General features: G+C 39.7%; 3 protein-coding genes across 8 annotated transcripts in view; all 3 read left to right on the forward strand.

The window, feature by feature from the left end:
- Window positions 1-3,714, forward strand: part of bptf (bromodomain PHD finger transcription factor) — a 32,234-nt gene extending 28,520 nt beyond the window's left edge. For 5 of the 6 annotated variants that reach the window (XM_051941582.1, XM_051941581.1, XM_022190701.2 and 2 more), the window contains 2 exons: window positions 654-840; window positions 2,905-3,714. In XM_051941582.1, the coding sequence (XP_051797542.1) occupies window positions 654-840; window positions 2,905-2,944 (227 nt within the window). In that variant the 3' untranslated portion in view covers window positions 2,945-3,714. Of the gene's footprint in view, window positions 1-653; window positions 841-2,139; window positions 2,865-2,904 lie in introns of those variants that run through there. The other variant, XM_022190702.2, reaches the window with a different exon arrangement.
- Window positions 3,715-4,936: 1,222 nt separating this feature from the next.
- On the forward strand, window positions 4,937-11,225 carry kpna2 (karyopherin alpha 2 (RAG cohort 1, importin alpha 1)). Its single transcript, XM_022190706.2, has 11 exons — window positions 4,937-5,554; window positions 5,763-5,885; window positions 5,980-6,120; window positions 7,221-7,309; window positions 7,840-8,108; window positions 8,389-8,483; window positions 9,027-9,290; window positions 9,381-9,614; window positions 10,471-10,653; window positions 10,752-10,901; window positions 10,989-11,225. Exons 2-11 carry the CDS (start codon window positions 5,829-5,831, stop codon window positions 11,076-11,078), a joined length of 1,572 nt encoding a protein of 523 aa, XP_022046398.1. The 5' UTR covers window positions 4,937-5,554; window positions 5,763-5,828; the 3' UTR covers window positions 11,079-11,225.
- A 3,173-nt stretch (window positions 11,226-14,398) lies between these two features.
- The window catches only part of smurf2 (SMAD specific E3 ubiquitin protein ligase 2), a 65,248-nt gene continuing 60,426 nt past the window's right edge, over window positions 14,399-19,220 (forward strand). Inside the window, exon 1 of the mRNA XM_051941583.1 lies at window positions 14,399-15,024. Coding sequence (XP_051797543.1) covers window positions 14,973-15,024 — 52 coding nt within the window. The 5' untranslated portion in view covers window positions 14,399-14,972. The remainder of the gene's footprint in view (window positions 15,025-19,220) is intronic.

The raw sequence follows: 19,220 nt of genomic DNA on the forward strand, positions 1-19,220 counted from the left end.
AAGCACTGAAAACACCCTCTCACTACAGTAAACAAAAACAAGTAAAACACCTAATAATTGGCCTAAACTGCTTAAATTACGGGACTATTTGGGGTATTTTATACTATGTTAAATGTAGACAGTGATGTGTGTTAGGGCTGAAGTATGTATATATGAAGAGTTTACTTGCAAAAACAGATAACTCCATTTTAGAAATTTTCAGAAAACTTAATTTTTATTGTTTACTTGAGATAATAAAATAATAACAATAGTAATTTATTTTTTCTCTATTTTGTCATGTGTTTTTCTACTGGGTCACATCCACTCAACTTCAGTTTGATTGATATCTGAAGTAAACAATAAAAGAAAAAGTTTTCTGAAAATTAATCAAAACGGAGTTCTCTGTTTTTGCAAATAAACTCTTAATATGTATAACACCCCAGTACTGTCCTATATATGTAAGATACACCACAGATGTTCGCCCGTGTTCCCTCTGGACGGTTATTTGTGTTGCACAGCGCTCTCACTTCCTCTTTTGATACTGCATTTCCAAGTGTGGAATCCAATTACTCGATTAATCGATAGAATACTCGTTTACTAAATGAACCGATAGCTGCGGCCCTGGTGCGTGTATATTATCCTCTTTACTTCACGTAGTTCTCTTTCCGTCACAGACTTCTCCACGATGGAAACTCGTTTGCAGAAGCGACATTACCACAAGCTCACCGAGTTTGTGGCAGACGTGACCAAAATCTTCGACAACTGCCGCTACTACAACCCCAACGATACGCCCTTCTTTCAGTGTGCCGAGGTGCTCGAAGCCTTCTTTGTACAGAAGCTTAAAGGTTTCAAAGCGAGCAGGTGAGGTGAAGTACTTTTACGACTAATGACTCTCAGGGTTTCCACGTTTCCCTCCTCGACCTCCATGCTTGTTCATTTGCCGTTCAGCCTTGACCGTCCTCACCAACCTATTCAGAAATCCTGTCCTGTTGGTTTCATTCGATCTTTGTTAGTTTGTGCATTTGTGGCTGCATTTCACTTTATTTTGTATTCTTCGTACCACTAGCATGTGTGTAGAAATGAGCAGTAGAATGCGCTGTACTTGTAGACTAGAGTTGCTGTTGAATGTTTTTTAAAGCTCTGAACCTCTGAGCAGTTTCTGGGTGTTTATTTGCTCCTGTTTTACTCCATATGGACTCATTTGTCACTGCAGAATTAACTCCTGCACCTTTCTGGAAGCAGCATAACCATGGTAGAAGTAGATAAAATTGATAGAAGTCAGAAATATCAGTGCAGTATTATACAGCGGTCCCTCGCCGTATCGTGGATTTTTACATTGTATTTGGCATTGCGGATTTTCTCATATATTGCAGGATGTTGTGGTATATAGGTATTTTTCCATATTATTTTAATTATTTTTGCCTTAAAATAAGCATGTTCTGTGGAGCAATGAGTGCCAAATTAAAAAAATAAATCTATAAAAGAATAAACCAATAGAAGTGGAAATATAAAGACGAATAAATAAAGGAAAAAAATAATGTTGCTATATACAGAAATATTCATCAAAAATGAATTCATAAAAGTAGAAATATAAAGACAAATAAAATTATTTTAAACAATAAGAAAAAATGTGCTTATAAATAAAATTTAAAAAATAATGTGGCAATGTTAATCAAAAAATAAATCCATAAAAGAAAAGGCTAATAAAAGTAGAAATATAAAGAGAAATTAGTTATTTAAAAAAAATAAGAATGACGTGATTTAAATGCAATGCTAGTAAAAGTAGAAATAAAAAGACAAATTATTTTTTTTTAAAAAGAATGAAGTGATTTAAATGCAATATTAGGATTAAATTGAAAAAGTTTCCCAACAGAATGGCATGTCACACAAGGACCATTTAAAGGTTAAAAATCCAGAGATTCTTTGTTTCGTTTTAAGCAGATAACACACCTTCCAAACAGCTGGGGGTTCAGAGGGTTATTTGTCGCTTGGTGCTGCTGAAAAGCCAACAGAGCTGCCAGACATTAAGACCTGCCTGATGTCTTGTCAGCCCTTTAGTGCCGTGTTACATCCATACTGTGTACCATCTTGCACTTGTGTCTGTTCATCTTTTGCTGCATGCCTTTGATTTATGCCATCCCATTTTCTTCTTTCTTACAGATTGTCAGATTCTTAAGTGGGCCAGTCTAGCTGGAGTCTGGACTGGATGCTGGGGTCTCTAGTAATACTGACATTCAAACTTTGTGTTCCCAAACCAGCAAAAAGAATTCAGAAAAAACAGAATCGCACACACACACAAACACCGAATGTGCTTTCAGAGTTTTCACTAATAATGGAAATGGCAGCCATGTTGACACGTGTTATAATGTCGCTGAGGGGACATGCTTTGTTCTCATCCCAGATCTCAATATTGGCCTTCATGAACAATCAATCATGCTAGCTAGGTTATGTTCAGTCGGGTTTTAAGTACATTTTAGTTCCGAACTTGTATTTATTTCTGTTCTTCGGATTGGATCTGTTGAGAGAAAGCTGCCTATTTTATTATAGAGATATTTATGAGGCGTTCTTGTACGTTTCCTGCCCTCAGTTCAGCTCCATAGCTTGTCGTCTTGAATGTACATAAATTTTATCATGTACAGTTGTCGTTGAGATATATCTGATTGTTTTAAATAATAATGAAATAAATCATTTTAGATTATTTTACGAGACTAACACATGCTTCAGTAACTTCAGTTTTTGTAGTTGTGGAAAACTTCCTCGCTAATAAAGGCATTCCCGGTTAATTGCACCCAACATGGCTGCTGGTTGCTATGCCGACCCCGTTGCATCCTCCTGTGTCTGTTTGATCGATGTTGAGAACAAAAAAATAAATAAATAAAACGATGCGCAGGGCTCTCAACTCTCCCCTCTCTCCGCATTCTGTAGGTCTCATAACAACAAGCTTCAATCTTCTTCAGCCTCTTAGAAAGCGTCGCACATTGCGCAAAACAAAATGCACTTGCCACAAATATGGCTTTTCTGAACTGTAACTCTGTGACGGACTCTGCCTCGCGCCGTGTTTTGGGATTTTTGCTGCTCTGACTTCCGGAGGCGACCGGCCGGCGCTCGTCGAGGCAGAGCTGCCCTCTGCCCGTTTCAGGACCTTTTTTTGGACCCGTCTTCATCAGAGGAGCGACAACAACTTGAGGCATTTCAGAAGAAAGTTTACCTCGGAGAAAAGACTCTTACGGAGCTCTCATATTTCCATGTACTTTATTTTTGATCTCAGCCTTTTTGTTTTTTTCTTACTTGGTTAAAAAAAGAAAAGAAAAGAAAACCCCTCAGGCCATCCTCGTGGTCGTCACGTCCGGTGAAGTAGGAAGCTGAACGCCGACACACAGCGGCTGAGTTTTACTGAGCATCATGTATCAAGAGTTTTGTGTCTAAATTCAGAGATCACGGAGGAACGACGTTCTTCTCTCCATTTCCACTCATTGTTTGGTCTGAAGCGGCATGAGAGACAGGTAAAGTTCTGAATATCTGGACATAATCTACTGAAAGTACAGTAATAAGCTATTGGAAATCAATCGCTTTGCAGTAGTGACTGACTGGGAAGGTTAAAACCGTGTGTCGGAAGGTTCCTGCCCTGTTTGTAAAAAATTTGTCAGATTTTGACTTGATTTCTTTTTCGTTCTTTTGTATTACAGCTGAAGAAATATTGATGTATATGGAACTTAATAAAACTCAAAAGACTGATTTCTTCCTCATGTTTTTTTGATGGACGCATTAGAGACATTTTTATCCAACTTTAAACACCTCTTTTGGTAAAAATCATGTTTTTGTTTTGTTTTTTTTAAATCTTGTTAACATACCTATATGATTTTTTATTATTATTTATATATGCTGATGCATCATGAGTGAAATAAACAGTCAACACAATGGCTGAGTATTTCACTTTGAAACTGTTTCAAAAACTCACATTCCATATTCTAGGATTCATACATTTTCTTTCTGATCTCCAGAGTCCATCAGTTTTCCACACAAATGACGGTATACAATTTGCCATTGTAGTTTCACAAGTTGTAGGTGAGCTGGAGTGCTTGATCTGCAGTGAATGGGGAAGTAAAACGCGATAACTTTGCAGATGTGCACCTTCTAGAGAAAGCAGCATTGTAGAGGTACATCTGAGTTATTTTAGAGCAGAAACCAAACTTCTAAATGTGTGATTCCATCTTAAAACATCAGTGGCCGTATGTTTGACCATCTCCAACGTGTTTTTATCAGAAACTATGAATGTATAAAATATCTGTGAAATTCTGGATTTATATATCAAATATTTTGATTGTTACAGCATGTTTTTCACACCTTAAAATGTGAGGCTATGATAGGATGACAATATCTCATAACTATTAAAGTTTTTTTCTTAAAGAAGATTCTATTCATATCCTGGAGAAAAAGAGTGAACTGTGAACTTTACCCATTGCACTTACTGAATTCATCTACACTACACCCCCAAAATCTGGAAGCTACTTCAAGTTTCTGTTCTTTAAAAGGTAAAAATAACAAACCAATATGAATTCTATGGATTTTGAGATGCATTTGCTGCGTGATCAGACTTTGCTTTCACTGATTTGCACTATTTTCCTCCTTTTACCATTAAGTTTACATTCATGTTACCAGACAATTGCTGAACAAATGTTAACAAAAGAATAGAAGGGCTTAGTTTTAAAGTTGAGAAGATTTACAAGAGTCGAGAACAAATCAGTTTGCATTTGTCACTAGCTCTTTGACTTATAAGAGTTTGCAAACAAAAAACCCAAGAAATCTCAACTGTGTCTAATCTCTAACTCACACAGAAATGTCTAGAAAGAAACAGCTGAGTAAAGAAACAATAACACATACAAATACCTGATAATTATAGTAAAAATGTATTCTGATGAGTGACTCAGTTTAACTTTCTGACAAGTTTGAAAACCAAGTTTATTCACAATGGAAGAGAATCCATTTGAATCCAATGAACGCCATGATAATGTGAATAAATCTAACACTATAGTCTTGCTCACATAAGTACATCAGATTACCCTTAAACAAATAGCTGGACACGAAAATTTCATACTAGAACATACAACAATAGAAAAAAACAAGAAGAAAAAACAGGCAGGTTAGTAACCACCTTAACATTAAGGTTAGCATAGAATGTTGTTTTCCTTTTGTCTTGATTTTAGAATGGGTAAAATGCTTCTTTGTTAAAGTATATTTGAGTATATATCATTCCCCTTAGAACTAAAACCCACTGGTCTGGGAACAGTTGGGCTCTTCCAGCCTTAATGTAGAATTTTTTTTAAAAAACACGGTACGGAACGGAACTGACTCACGTTCAGATTCAAATAAATCCCTCCTGCTGTGAAGATCTCGCGATGTTTTCCCTCGGTGACGCTAATTCTCGTGCGCGAGGTGATTTTTTTTTTCAAACCGTCCAATCAGCGCAGGCGGCTGGACGCTCCAGCTCGAACAGACCAATCAGAGGGGTTTGTAGCAGGAATTTAAAGATCAGCGGCGTTTTCTCAACAGACCACTACTTCTGCTGGAGAAAGAGGTAAGTACGTTAGCAGTTTATGTAGCCCTTTAAAACCAATGTCATTTGAGTTCTTTGATTTTAAAATGCAGCTTTACATATTTTATGTGTGATAGTTACTGTATTTCCTGTGAAATATCTGTTTAGCTTTACGTGTTTATCATTTCTGTCTCCACAGAATCACGAGGCAGCTCAAAGTTAAGCGAATATTGTTTGAATCTCTTTGCAGGAAAAAAACCCCCACAAACTTCAACTTTTGCTTCACTGCTGCTGAGCTCCTGTGTGACTTGAAAAAATGTCTGAGAACAGCGCTCGTCTGAACAAGTTCAAGAACAAAGGCAAAGACACCAATGTGAGTTTTATATCCCATTAAAGTTAGCATCTTCCAGCTCCGTTAGCTAACCGGCTGTAGATGTTTGACTTGGTTTCATGTGGGACCCATGCAGGAGCTTCGCCGTAGGAGGGTGGAGGTGAACGTAGAGCTCCGCAAGGCCAAGAAAGATGACCAGATGTTCAAAAGGAGAAACGTGGCTGCGTTTCCCGAAGAGGCCACTTCTCCACTTCAAGAAAGAAACCAGAACTGTCAGGTGAGACTTTAAATCCAGCTTTCAAATGAAGGTAATGGTCACTATAATGGTGTTAATACGTTTAAATGCCATTTATATCCCACTGAACACTCATTACCAACGATCCTGCCGTAATCTATGTAGTATTATCTTTTATTTCTACAGTGAAACATAGGACAATAGGTCACAATAAAAGCACATTACAGTAACTACATAAAGAAGTTAAAGGTTGCAATACTGGTTGACTTTAAGCCGCTGTTTAAGGTGAGTTTTGAGGGTTGCTAACGTGGGACACTCCTTTTATGGAGACTGTTCCTGATCTTACTGGCCTTCACAGAAACAGCATTTTGTCCAAAGGCTGTTTTTCTGTTTAGAGGACGCCTTCTTTAAACCATTTGACGCACAAAATGGGTCAAAAGTGGCCCAAATCCAGTGGAAAATGGTATATTTTGACCCACATTGTGCATCAAAGGGTAAAGAAAGTGAGACATGAAAGTGGGGCGAGTCAACTTTGTAGCTCAAGCAAGAAAATTTTTGAAGTTCTCATAACTCAATTCCTACTTTTCTAAGATATTTTCAAACATGATATGAAAATAATTTTCTGTCGAAGACCTAAAGGTTGAAACTTAAAAATAAACTTAAAATGATTTTATTCACCCAGATTGTACTTGAAATGCATATCCTCACAGTGACACAATACAAAAATCACTTTTTTTTTCAGGTTCAGAATGGGCTTTGTTTAATTTCCATTCAAAAAAATAATATTTAGGTATAACAACACTAGCATGGCCTTTACGTCAACAAAAGCTTTTCCAGCATCCATCCATCTAATAAAATCACCATATGAACAAAAAAAAAATACTGAAGTCTCACAAAAGAGGTCTTTGTACACTCATAAAGAGTACATTTCACTTCTTTGCATATTCTGCTCAGCCCTTTGTGTTAATCTTTCTCTTGATTTACTGCTCTTTTTTGACAATTTCTTTAGATTAGACTATTAGTGTTGGTGTTCTGTGTGGTTTGTGGGTTGTCTGTGTGTCAAATGCTGCCGTTACAATTAATTTCCTAGTAAGGATCGATAAAGTATAAATTCTATTCTTTCTTTCTGTGACTGTTTGCAGGCGTTGAGACAGTGGACGGTGGAAGAGATTGTAGCAGGACTGAACAGCGGAACCACCGAGTCCCAGCTTCAGGCCACACAGGCTGCACGGTAATAACTGTTCATTAACCCTCCTGTTGTCTTCATTTAGAGGCACCAAAGAATACTGTTTCCTTGTCTGAAAAAAATCCAAAAATTCTTCAAAAAAATTCCAAAAATTTCGGAAAATTTGCAAAACATTCAGGAAGAAAATTCCAATAATTCCTTAAAAGATTTATTTTTAGAAAATCCCTCAAATTTGACAAGAAAGTTCTTGTAAATATTTTCAAAAAATGAGTAATAATCTTCCAAAAAAATTCCTAAAACTATCTAAAGTGATTACATGTATATCAGTAGAACTTCTGTTTTTTAAGAACATTCACTCAAAAAAGCTTTGCTTTTTTTTTTTGGTGAATATTCTTGAAAAGCATTTTCAGCATTTCTTTTTTTTCCACCCAAAAAATGTTCACAGATCTTCCAAAAATGTGGACATCAGAAGTTGAGGGTTAAAGAGCATCAAGAGCTGAACTTTACTACGCGTTTTAAAGCGTCTCCTTGCAGCCTTCATGACTTAAATTGTTTGATTACCGTCGTGAATGCAGGAAGCTGCTGTCCCGCGACAAACATCCCCCCATCGACCAGATGATCAGCGCTGGGCTCATCTCCAAGTTTGTCTCCTTCCTGGGGCTGGCAGATTGTCCTCCAATCCAGTTTGAGGCATCCTGGGCTCTGACCAACATCGCCTCCGGGACGTCTGAGCAGACGGCTGCTGTCGTGGAGGGCGGGGCCATCCCTGCCTTCATCAGCCTGGTCTCCTCCCCACACCAGCACATCAGCGAGCAGGCAGTGTGGGCCCTGGGAAATATCGCTGGTAATTGATAAAATATGTTCAAGTTTAGTTCCACTTTTGTAATAATAACTTTATTTGTATAGCACATTTCAGAAGAACATTCACAAAATGCTTTGACAGGAAGAACATAGTGATAAAAGTGGGTTTTAAGAAGTGATTTAAAAGAATTTACTGATTGGGCAGACCTTATCTCCTCAGGCAGGTCGTTCCAAAGCCCTAATAGAGAAGGCCTGATCACCCAAAGGCCTTTTGACTGTAGGAAAGGTGCATTTTTATGAAGGTTTGTTTTTCTCCAATGCAGGTGATGGATCAGCTCTTAGAGACAGGGTGATCAAGAATGGAGCTGTGACCCCTCTGCTCAGTCTGCTGGCCGTTCCTGACCTCGCTGTATTTAGTGTAAGTCGTCTTTTAATGTTTGGTTTTTGCGTGTCTTAATCACTTTCTTTTACCCTCCTGCTGTCCTCATTTACGGGCACCGAAAAATATTGTTTCCTTGTCTGAAAAAAAAAAAAATCCAAAAATTCAGCAAAAAATTCCCCAAATTTTGGAAAATTTGCAAAACCTTCAGGAAATTCCTTCAGTTTTATTGGAAAAAAAATCTCCCAAATTTGGCAAGAAAAGTCTTATAAATTTTTCAAAAAATGAGTAAAAATCCTAAAAATATCAAAAGTGATTACATATATATCCGTAAAACTTTTTTAACATTTCTTTTTTCCACCAAAAAATGTTCAGAGATGTTGAAAATGTGGACATCAGAAGTTTCACTGAATTTTTTTCCCCACATTTTCAAACTAAAACGGGTCAATTTTGACCCACAGGATGACATGAGGGTTAAATCATTCATTCACCATATTGGCCACTAGGTGGTGTCCTGTCTCAGCTAAACATTCCTCCATCTCAAACTCACCTGCCCCTCTCTCATATTTGGTGTCTTTGCAGGCCGGCTACCTGCGAAATGTGACCTGGACGCTGTCAAACCTTTGCCGCAACAAGAACCCGTCCCCTCCAATCGGTGCGATCCAGCAGATCCTCCCTGCTCTGATCCGTCTGCTGCACCACGACGATCTGGAGGTGTTGGCGGACGCCTGTTGGGCCGTTTCCTACCTGACAGATGGTCCTAACGATCGCATCGAGGTGGTGGTGCAGACTGGTGTGATCCCTCGTCTGGTGAAGCTGCTCGGCTTCGAAGAGCTGCCTGTGGTTGTACGTATAACTTCTCATTTCATGTTTCGGTAGAAGAGTGATGGTCAGTTGTCCGTTGTCATTCCGCTGACACTTTGACTTTTCCTGCAGACTCCTGCGCTGCGTGCCATCGGCAACATCGTGACCGGTACAGATGAGCAGACCCAGGCGGTGCTGGATGCCGGAGCCCTGGGCATGTTCCCCAAACTGCTGCGCCACAAGAAGGCCAACATCCAGAAGGAGGCGGCCTGGACTCTGTCCAACATCACAGCAGGGAAGGACACCCAAATCCAGGAGGTCATCAACGCAGGCCTCGTTCCATACATGATTGAAGTGCTAGTGAGGGTGAGTTTTACTGGTTTTTGTTTCACTTGTGGGGAATATACTTTGATTTTTATCAGAATCAAACAATAGTTTATTTCTATAGCCCTTTACAACAGCCTGAAGGGTGACCAAAGTGCTTTACAGTAAAAATACAAAAAAAATAACTTCAACACTGCAGTAACTTAACCCTCCTGTTGTCCCCATTTACGGGCACCGAAAAATATTGTTTCCTTGTCTGAAAAAAAATCCCAAAATTCCTGAAAGTTTGCAAAACCTTCAGGAAGAAAATTCCAAGAATTCACTAAAAATTTTGCTTAAAGGTTTTTTTTTTTTTTTTTAAATCCCCCAAATGTGACAAGAAAATTCTTGTAAATAATTTTCAAAAAATGAGCAAAATTCTTCCAAAATATTTCTAAAAATATCTAAAATGATTCCATATATATCAGTAAAACTTCTAATATTTTCTTTAAGAACATTCACAAACCAACTAAAATCCAGCAAGTTTTGCTGGATTTTAGTTGATTTGTTTATGAATGTTTTAAACATTTTTAACATTTCTTTTTTTTCCACCAAAAAAATGTTCAAAGATTTCCTGAAAATATGGACATCAGAAGTTTCACAGTGAAAATTGTTTTTTGTTGTTTTTTTTTTCGCATTTTCAAACTTTAAAGCAGATCAATTTGACCTGCAGGATGACACGAGGGTTAAAACGGGACAAACGGTCCCACTCACACCTACGGGCAAATTTAGAATAATCGGTAAACCTCAGCATATTTTTGGACTGTGGGAGGAAACCTGAGATGCAGTGCTGCTGTTCCAGATGTTCTTTACGATCCAGGTCTATATAACTCATCCTCCTCATTTCTTTTCTCTGCAGGGCGACTACAAAACTCAGAAAGAGGCCGTGTGGGCGATTACAAACTTCACCAGCGGGGGCACCGTTCAGCAGGTGGTCTACCTGGTCCAGGCCAACGTGATCGAGCCTCTTCTGAATCTGCTCTCCTCCAAGGACAGTAAAACCGTCCTCGTCATCTTGGACGCAATCACCAACATCTTCCTGGTGAGTGGATTGTCAGCCCGCGTTAGAAACGTCTATTTAACACGTCTGATCGGTTAATTAACAGGTGGCTGGATCGTTCTCGTGTGTTCTGTCGTCAGGCCGGGGATAAAATTGGAGAATCAGACAAGCTGAGTCTGATGATTGAAGAATGTGGTGGACTGGATAAGATTGAGGCGCTGCAGGCTCATGAGAACGAGACGATCTACAGAGCTGCCCTCAATCTGATCGAGAAGTATTTCTCAGAAGAGGTAGGTACAAGGTGGAAGATGCTTTAACTGGTTGTTCTGTGTGGATACGAGTCTTCTTACTGTACTGTTGTTTTTTTTTTTTTAAAGGAGGAGGAGGTGCAGTGTGTGGCCCCAGAAGCAACCAACGACGGTTATGCATTCCAGATCAGTGAAACCCAGAGCACTTTCAACTTCTAGATGATTTTTCTACCTCTACTGTGAACTGTACTCTTCCCTCATCGCTACTGTGTGTCCTTTTGTTCATGTGCTGCTTTTGTACGTGTTGTACATATTGTTTTACCATGACTGATGAAACAAGTTTGTAAATAAAGCAGGTGGATTATGTGTGAGAGTTTGATTTATCACCAGCTAGTATATTAGGTTTTCACTGTTCTGAGATCAAAGTATGTGTGGATTCATACAGGAAATGCAACGGTGCATTTAAGTAGTTTTAAATGGCATTAGCCTAAAAATCATTTTACTATAAATCTGGCTTATAATGAATGATGCTTTAGCTCAGAGATCCTGTTCTGTGTGTTGACGGTGGGTCACTGAGTCTGAGCAGAGCTGATTCCCAGCGCAGTCTGACCCAAATCCACTCTCCCAAAACTAAATCAAGCAGATACATTGACCTAAATGTGGATTCTTTGTAACTTGGTACCGGTGAGCGAGGTCATACATGCAGAATTTGTCATGTTATTTTACCGTTTTAGACTTACGGGGGCAATACCTCTGTGGAGTTGTGAAATATCTGAACTACTGCTCTTCCTTGATGGTCGTGGGCATGTTTCAAGATCAAAATGCCGGGATTCATGGGGCTCACGTTGAGAATAAGTGGATCAGGGAGCATGAGATGGATTGACCTCCACAGAGTCCAGACCTCAGCCCCACTGAGAATCTTTGGGATGTTCTGGAGAAGACTTTGAGCAGCGGGTTGACTCTCTATCATCAATATAAGATCTTGGTAGAAAATTAATGCAACTCTGGACAGAAATAAATGCTGTGACATTGTAGAAGCTTTTTGAAATGATGCCATAGTGAATGAGTGCCGTACTTGAAGCTAAAGGCAAGTCCAACAAAATACTAGAATGTGCGACTTTTTTTTTCTGTAGTACTTTTCCTGAAGTGAAGAGTCTGAACACTTCTTCCACTGACTGCTGCACTTAAACCCTTAAACATAACAGGACCATTGTTGGTTATTCATCCCCCTTCTCCCCACTATGATACATCTAAATGGCCAAGAGTTTTTTCCAACTTTCCAGAAGCTTTACTTGCGTGCATTTCCATCTTTACTGTTATGCAAATCAGAGTTCATTGAGACAAACAGCTGGTGGCGCCAATTCTCCAGTTGGATGAACTTCCTCTGTGATGGAAGAAGACGCAACAAGATGAGCATCAGTCAAACCTCCAGCTGTGGAAAACAGCTGTAGAAAACGTGATGGAAATCTGGTTTGTTTCATGCGTTAAACTGAAAGCCACGGCGTCCACGCTGATGTTTTTATCTGTCACAGTTTTTATTCTCCACTCACTAAAGTCTGTTTCCAGTGTCGTATTTTGCTTTACAGCTTTTCCACCTCGGCCAAGTGTAAGAACTTATTTGCAATATTTCAACCATTTCTTCCCCCAGATTTTGGGGGTTTTCCACTCAGGTTTTTTTATGTGGTGGATGGAAACTCACCTAATCAAACCTGCAATGTGAAGATTACATTAAATCATCGTGTAGAATTCAGAGTGGGATGCAGGGGACACGTTCCCTCAATAAAAACACAAAAAAAGAAGAAAATGACTTTAATTGTACAATAAAAGACTGCTAGAATACGTATCCGAATTTTGTATTTTCATTTACATATATAAAGACATTTTAATGAGGCAGAAAAAGCATAAATTAGTGCACAAAAATTCACCAGAATGCAAGAAATAAAGTGTTTAATGGTCAAATTTCGTACGAGAGGATGTCGCGGCCTTTATAGAATGTGAACTTGGATGCAGGACAGCGGATGCAAATGCAGTTTTATTCATCTATACAATAGACAGTTGGATTGCGTCTAAAAAAGCTGTGATTTTGCACCTTTCCAGCTTGTTACGGATAGGACTGTAGCACCATGTCAGTTTTTATTCCTGGGGTGTATTGAGCGCTGGGGGTCGACATGGGATTTTTGAGAATTTAGATCATCCCACTGTGTCTGGACTCCACAAATCAACGCACCTCCAACTGAGCATACTTGTAATGGTTTAAATGGTGGAAAATGACCCCGTGCTTTTGATTTTCATGCACAGTTGACGCTTGCAGTGCAGAGTCCATAGATGTTGGGCTGACCTATGCAGACTTGGGTGGATGATGAAATTTACGTCAGCGGGCACAAGCAAAAAGGAAACTTCTTTTCTTTTGATATTCAGCTCTTGCCTAGCAGGATCAATGTATACCTAAAGGTAAATTGAGGAAAATGGTGCATATTGATGAAAACAAAGTCTGATCATGCAGCAAAAACATCCCAAAATCCATAGAAAGATGTCACGAACAGAAGCTTGAAGCTGCTTCCAAATGTTTAGCTGGAGTGAAGCTTAAATCCTAAGTATCGTATGAGCTTTATTAGGGATTTAAAATGCAAAATTTTAGCCGTTTCATCAACTGAGGGTTACAAATTAACCAAATAATGTTTCTACATGGCAGTTTTGCTTGCATCAACAAACGATAAGGGCCATTCTCACTGCTGCTAACTGTTTGTTCATAGGGAATGCAATTTTGTAACTTTTCTCCAATTTTTTGTCTCTTTTTCATTTTTTCATGTCATTTGTCTTGTTTTGTGTCATTTTGTTTCTCGCTTTTGTTGTTACATGTCTTATTTTTGTCATATTTTGTCTTGTTTTTTTTTTTTTTTACTTTTTAAAAGTACAATATTATATGGTTTAGTTCCAGATACCTGTGACTTAATGTTTTGTTCCTTTGTAGACACTCTGATCTGGAAGTTGTAATGTGTAAATGTTAAACTGAGGCATAATATAACTGAAATTGAATTTGTTTCTCTTAACAAACTTGTTGTTCGTAATGTTTTGTAAAAAGGTGGTTCCTTAAATGTGAACATTTTCAGATTGTATTTTTATGCACTAAAACAAAGGAAACATTTGGAGTTGTGGTTATTTATAGGTTATTATCTTGTAATTTAAGTGGTCAGGCCCACTTGAGATCAAATTGGGCTGAATGTAGCCCCTGAACTAAGATGAATTTGACACCCCTGATCTAGGGGAACCAATTATGTTAGCACATGAATAAAAGTGTAAGTTTTCATGGAAAACATGTAATTGCTTGGGTGACCCCAAACTTTTGGACGATAGTGTAAATAAAACTGACTTGAACTGAACAAAAAAATGAACATAAAGTAAGACATTGTACATTCCCAGTCTGAGTAATGTTCCCACCTCGGGTTAGAGGTTAGAAGCCCCCACAGATTGCAGCTACGCCCCTGCTAAGAAAAAAAGAAGTCATAAATCGCTGTAAATAGGAGCTGTGTTTACTCCTGCCATCAAAGTGCAACCCGGTGATCTGGGCTGCTCATCATCAGCTGCAGCTTAACACTGGGACCTGTGTTGTTGCTTCCCAGCTATGTGCCACATGTTCCTGAAATGTTTCACTCCCCCAGAGAGTGCTGTCGTCAGCGGTGAGCTCCCAGCAGCCGCCGCCTCCTGAAGCGGATCTCCCCCGGAGGCTCCGCAGTTCAGCTCTCGCCGAGCAGAGAGGAGGACTCCAGTCCGAGGCAGAGGCTCTCCCCCTCCGAAGATGTGAAGATAAACAGCGCGCTAGCAGCGACTTCCACGGCGGCTCCTTCATTCGCTCCAAACCAGGCGGAAAGTCCTTTCTAGTAAATGCAATTTACAACAGCGGCGCTACTACACTCGCCGTTTTCTTTTTTCTTTTTTAAAATTTTTTTTTCGCATTTGTGAGCTCTCGCTATGGCAGTTCAGTCCACATCCGGGCCACAATGCTTTGACTCCATTATTGTCTAAAAACTGGCGGAGAGGTTGATAAACCTTGCAGTTTTTCACGTTTGACCACACATCTATATTCCGCGCAGTGAAGGCTGGGATCAAGAGGACATGTCTAACCAAGGAGTCCGGCGGAATGGCCCCGTGAAGCTGCGATTAACAGGTAGCTAGCGACGCTTTTAAATCCCCAATATTCCCACACACTAGCTAGGAAGGCGCCGTGTATTTGCTGGACGGGAACAGTTCCCATGGGCCATGGAGTTGGCTTACCGCCGGTTCTTTCTCCTGTCATTTCCACGACTTGTTTGAGCGTAAAACACACACATGCATGAATGTAAATATTAGTTGTTTATCACAGTGTTGCCTTATGTGGGTGAACCGGCTCAGTGAGTGTGGAGGTAACGCTGAATTTGGACATTATTGTTCTTGGAAGTAGTCTCAGCCTTGTAACCACCAGCGCCAGCTATAACACGGGTCCCGGAGCTGTCGCACGGTAGAAAAGGACGAAACGTGAGGTAATAAGTTGAATTTCTAATGAACCTGTGAGTATTTTAAGCTCGGCAGTGCTATGTGACCCTGCTCTGCTGTGCTGACTGACACTTAAAGTTGGCTAGCTGACGTTAGCTTAGCCCGGCGGTTAGCTCCAGTCCCTGGGCAGAGCGAGCCTCGGCTGGGATGACAGGCGGCTTCACAGGTCACCAGAGTGAGCGACCGAGCAGCGAGCAGTGTCCCGTAACTGTCCCCCCGATAGCCAGCTGCCTCCCTTTTATTTGCTATAGTTTAAACAGGTCACCGTTTAGTTCTGTTTCCCCGTCTGAACCGCGCTGACCCCCGCTTACTTCTACATTCTGTTTAAACGTGGGTCTTTGCAGATAAAACAGTTTGTTGCATGCAGTGTTTGAACAACTCCCTTCCTCCTCGTCTCCCTCATCTGTGCCTTTTTCAATACAAACAGCAAGGAAAGGGTTTACATGAGAGCACCACGTTGTTTTGACTGGGAGAGGGGTCAGACAGTTGCCCTTCTTTTGGTGCATGTCCAGGATCTTACCTGATATTCCATCAGGGATCAGTTTTGTTTGTTTTGTTTGTTTTTTAACTTTGGATGGTGCTCAGATTTGGCTTTGCACTCATCATTCGAAGCTTTGTGATGCTGATTTAAAGTGTCAGACAAATTAGTTATGTGTCGTGACAACAATTACTAGACAATAAGAACTTAAATCTGAGTGAATGATGTGGCATCCAAGAAGCGTCTCTTGTAGATAAGACATGGAAAAATGAGAACAGTGATAGTTTTCTCACGTTTTCCAGTTGCTTTGCCTTGATTCAGTCGCACTTCCTGTGTTGCTGAAACAATATATTGTGCAGCCCTATTTTAAATAAGAATAGGATACTCTGCAGTCTTAAAACTGTGCAGTGTGAGATCGAAACGAGCATGTTGCGGCTGCTTTGCTTCCAGAACAATAGGCTTGTTGCTTTATCCGCAGTTAAATGTCATATTTGACAGTGTTTTCATGGTATTGGCCTTGCTTGGTTACTCTTGAAATGTCTAATTATTTGTACACAACTTTCATGCTGAAGGCCACATGAGTCCGTCAGGTTGTGAATGAGTTTGTCGTCGCAGTTTGAGATGAACTGCAGTGGTCTGCTGGTGGAATGTGAAGAATGCAAGTCCACTGTGGAAAAATGGCCAGAGCAGGACCTCGCAGACCACCTCTCCTCTCCTGAGTGATAACGTACACCTCTCAACACTCATTTCTCCTGTTAAAGAACAACAGAAATCCAGCAATCCTACTTCCATTTATTATTCAACGTGCTTGAAGTTTTCCCAACACCACAAACAACCCCTCATTATGGAAGCTTCCTTTTAGAATACTTTAATATCGTGTCAGGTCGTCCGTGTAGTCAGTCCTGTCCTGTAGATCAGCTGAGTGAGTTCCTCCACTGTTGTTCTCAAGTTCAAAAGCAGAGTTATGAGCAGGAGAGGAAGCTCTATAGCAAAAACTCATCTTAGTTCAGGGGCCACATTCAGCCCAATTTGATCTCAAGTGGGCCGGACCAGTACAAAGACCAGGCAAAAGTTCTAAGCAATAAAAAAGATTGACAGAAACGAGACAAAAAATGAGACAAACGACATGAAACAATAAAAAAAAGGGACAAAAAAATTGACAAAAGTTACAAAGTGACAAAAAATGGACAAAACCATGACAAAAAGACAAAAGCGAGAAACAAAATGATACCCAAAACAATGAATAAAGCAAAACACAAAATGGCACAAATGAGACAAAAAACACAAGCGACACAAAAAAACGATAAAAACGAGAGACAAACGATAAAAGTCAGACAGTAAAAGACAACAATGAGACAAACGACATGTAACAATAAAAAAGAGACAAAAATTTGACAAAAGTTACAAAGTGACAAAAAATGGACACAAACGAGACAAAAGATGACAACATCGAGAAACAAAATGACTAAAACGATACCCAAAACAGTGAATATAGCAAAACACAAAATGACAAAAGCGAGACAAAAAAAAAAACCACTGGCTCGACAGAAAGGAAATACAAAATGATAAAAGCATGAGACAAACGATAAAAGTCAGACAGAAAAAGACAAAAATTACAAAAATGAGACAAATGACAAAAGAGCAGTCTAGTATTTTACTTTATGATCAAAACAACTTGTCATTGTCTAGGAATTAACTTGAATTTATAGTTTTACTAATTTACAAATTGCAGTTAATGTCCTCTCTGTAATTTTAACACTTTAAGGGCCGGATTGGACCCTCTGGTGGTCCGCTTTTGGTCCACGGGCCGCATGTTTGACACCTCTTCTCTATAGGAAGGCAGTCTGAGCCTTTAAATGAAGTAGCTTCTCTAGATACTGTCATTATGTGTTTCTTTGTTTATCCCTGCACAGCTGTGTATACTGTCCTGATTAGATTGCCGCATAGGGAGTAAATGTTCCCAGAGAGCGTCATTGTGACATCGTGGCCGCATGTTGACGTTTTTAGTTGATTTTTAACACGTAGCTGCCGAATAATTCCTTCCCATGATGCTACATTTAAACAAGCCCCGTAGCTGTTTGTGTTGTAGGCGTCTTCTCCGTACGAACCAGATGTTACAGATGTGTGCCAGCTATTAAACTGGAAATATATCGCAAGCAAACCGGTAAAACCGACACTTGGGGTGAGAACTGCCCCTTGACTACACGAGACGGGTTTCCATTATTCACTACAGCTGATCTCTGCTACATTATGTCAGACACAAACACGGCTAGTGGCGTAACACGAGTCATAAATTACATCATTACTGCACGCCTCATTGCCTCGTCTGCTCGTTCTTGAATTCCGTCACGCAGTCGTCGCTCTTGGCATCATTTGGACCACTTTCCGATGACATACGGCCGAATGCGAAGTCGCAGTGTGTCTTCTGTGATGATTAGTTTGCAGAGGAGAGAACACAAAGTCGGCCCCATTAAACCCAGAGATGGTCAGTATCAGACGACCAGCGATGCCCTCTGAATGGCTCGTCTGTCCAGAAAGATGTGCACCGGAATAATAAGCAAACTTGTTTGATTTTCTGCTCCAATTCAGATTTCTGACGTTTATCGCTGTTTTGTCTCCGCTCAAGAGTTTACATGTGACTTGTTAAGCATATGGTTTGCTCGTCTGAATTCTTTGGCGCGGTGCAGACCAGCAAGGAGAGCTATCTCAGTGGGATTCCCTTGAATTCTCCATTCGCATTCCCACCTCTTCCTCTCTGAGTCACCCCTGTTCTTTCCGACTTCTTCCCTGTCAGACCGAGTCCAAAGCACATTTCACTCCCACCCGTACGCACTGAGCTGCCTCCGCACTCCGTGGCTCTCTTTCTGTCTGATGCACTGTTTGTGGTTTAGTGTCTTTTTCTTTTCTTGATTTTTTTTTATTGAATGTTCTTAAAGAAAATAGTAGAAGTTTTACTGATATATAGGTAATCACTTTAGATATTTTTAGGATTTTTTTGGAAGATTTTTTTCTATATTTTTTTTTAAATATTGGAAGAATTTTCTTGCCAAATTTGGGGATTTTTTAAAAAAATAAAACTTTTCAGGGAAACATTTAAGGGATTATTGGAATTTTCTTCCCGAAGGTTTTGTAAATCTTCAGAAATTTGTGGATTTTTTTTTTTTGCTGAATTTTTGCTTCTTTTTTTTCCAGACAAGGAAACAATATTTTTTGGTGTCCATAAATGAGGACAACTGGAGGGTTAAGAACATTCACCAAAAAATCAACCAAAATCCAATCATTTTTCCACCAAAACATGACAACGTGAACATCAGAAGTTTCACTGTGGAAATATATATATTTTCCCACATTTT

This window comes from Acanthochromis polyacanthus, chromosome 21 (genome assembly GCF_021347895.1).
Source record: "Acanthochromis polyacanthus isolate Apoly-LR-REF ecotype Palm Island chromosome 21, KAUST_Apoly_ChrSc, whole genome shotgun sequence".
In the NCBI taxonomy this organism is placed as follows: Eukaryota; Metazoa; Chordata; class Actinopteri; family Pomacentridae; genus Acanthochromis; species Acanthochromis polyacanthus.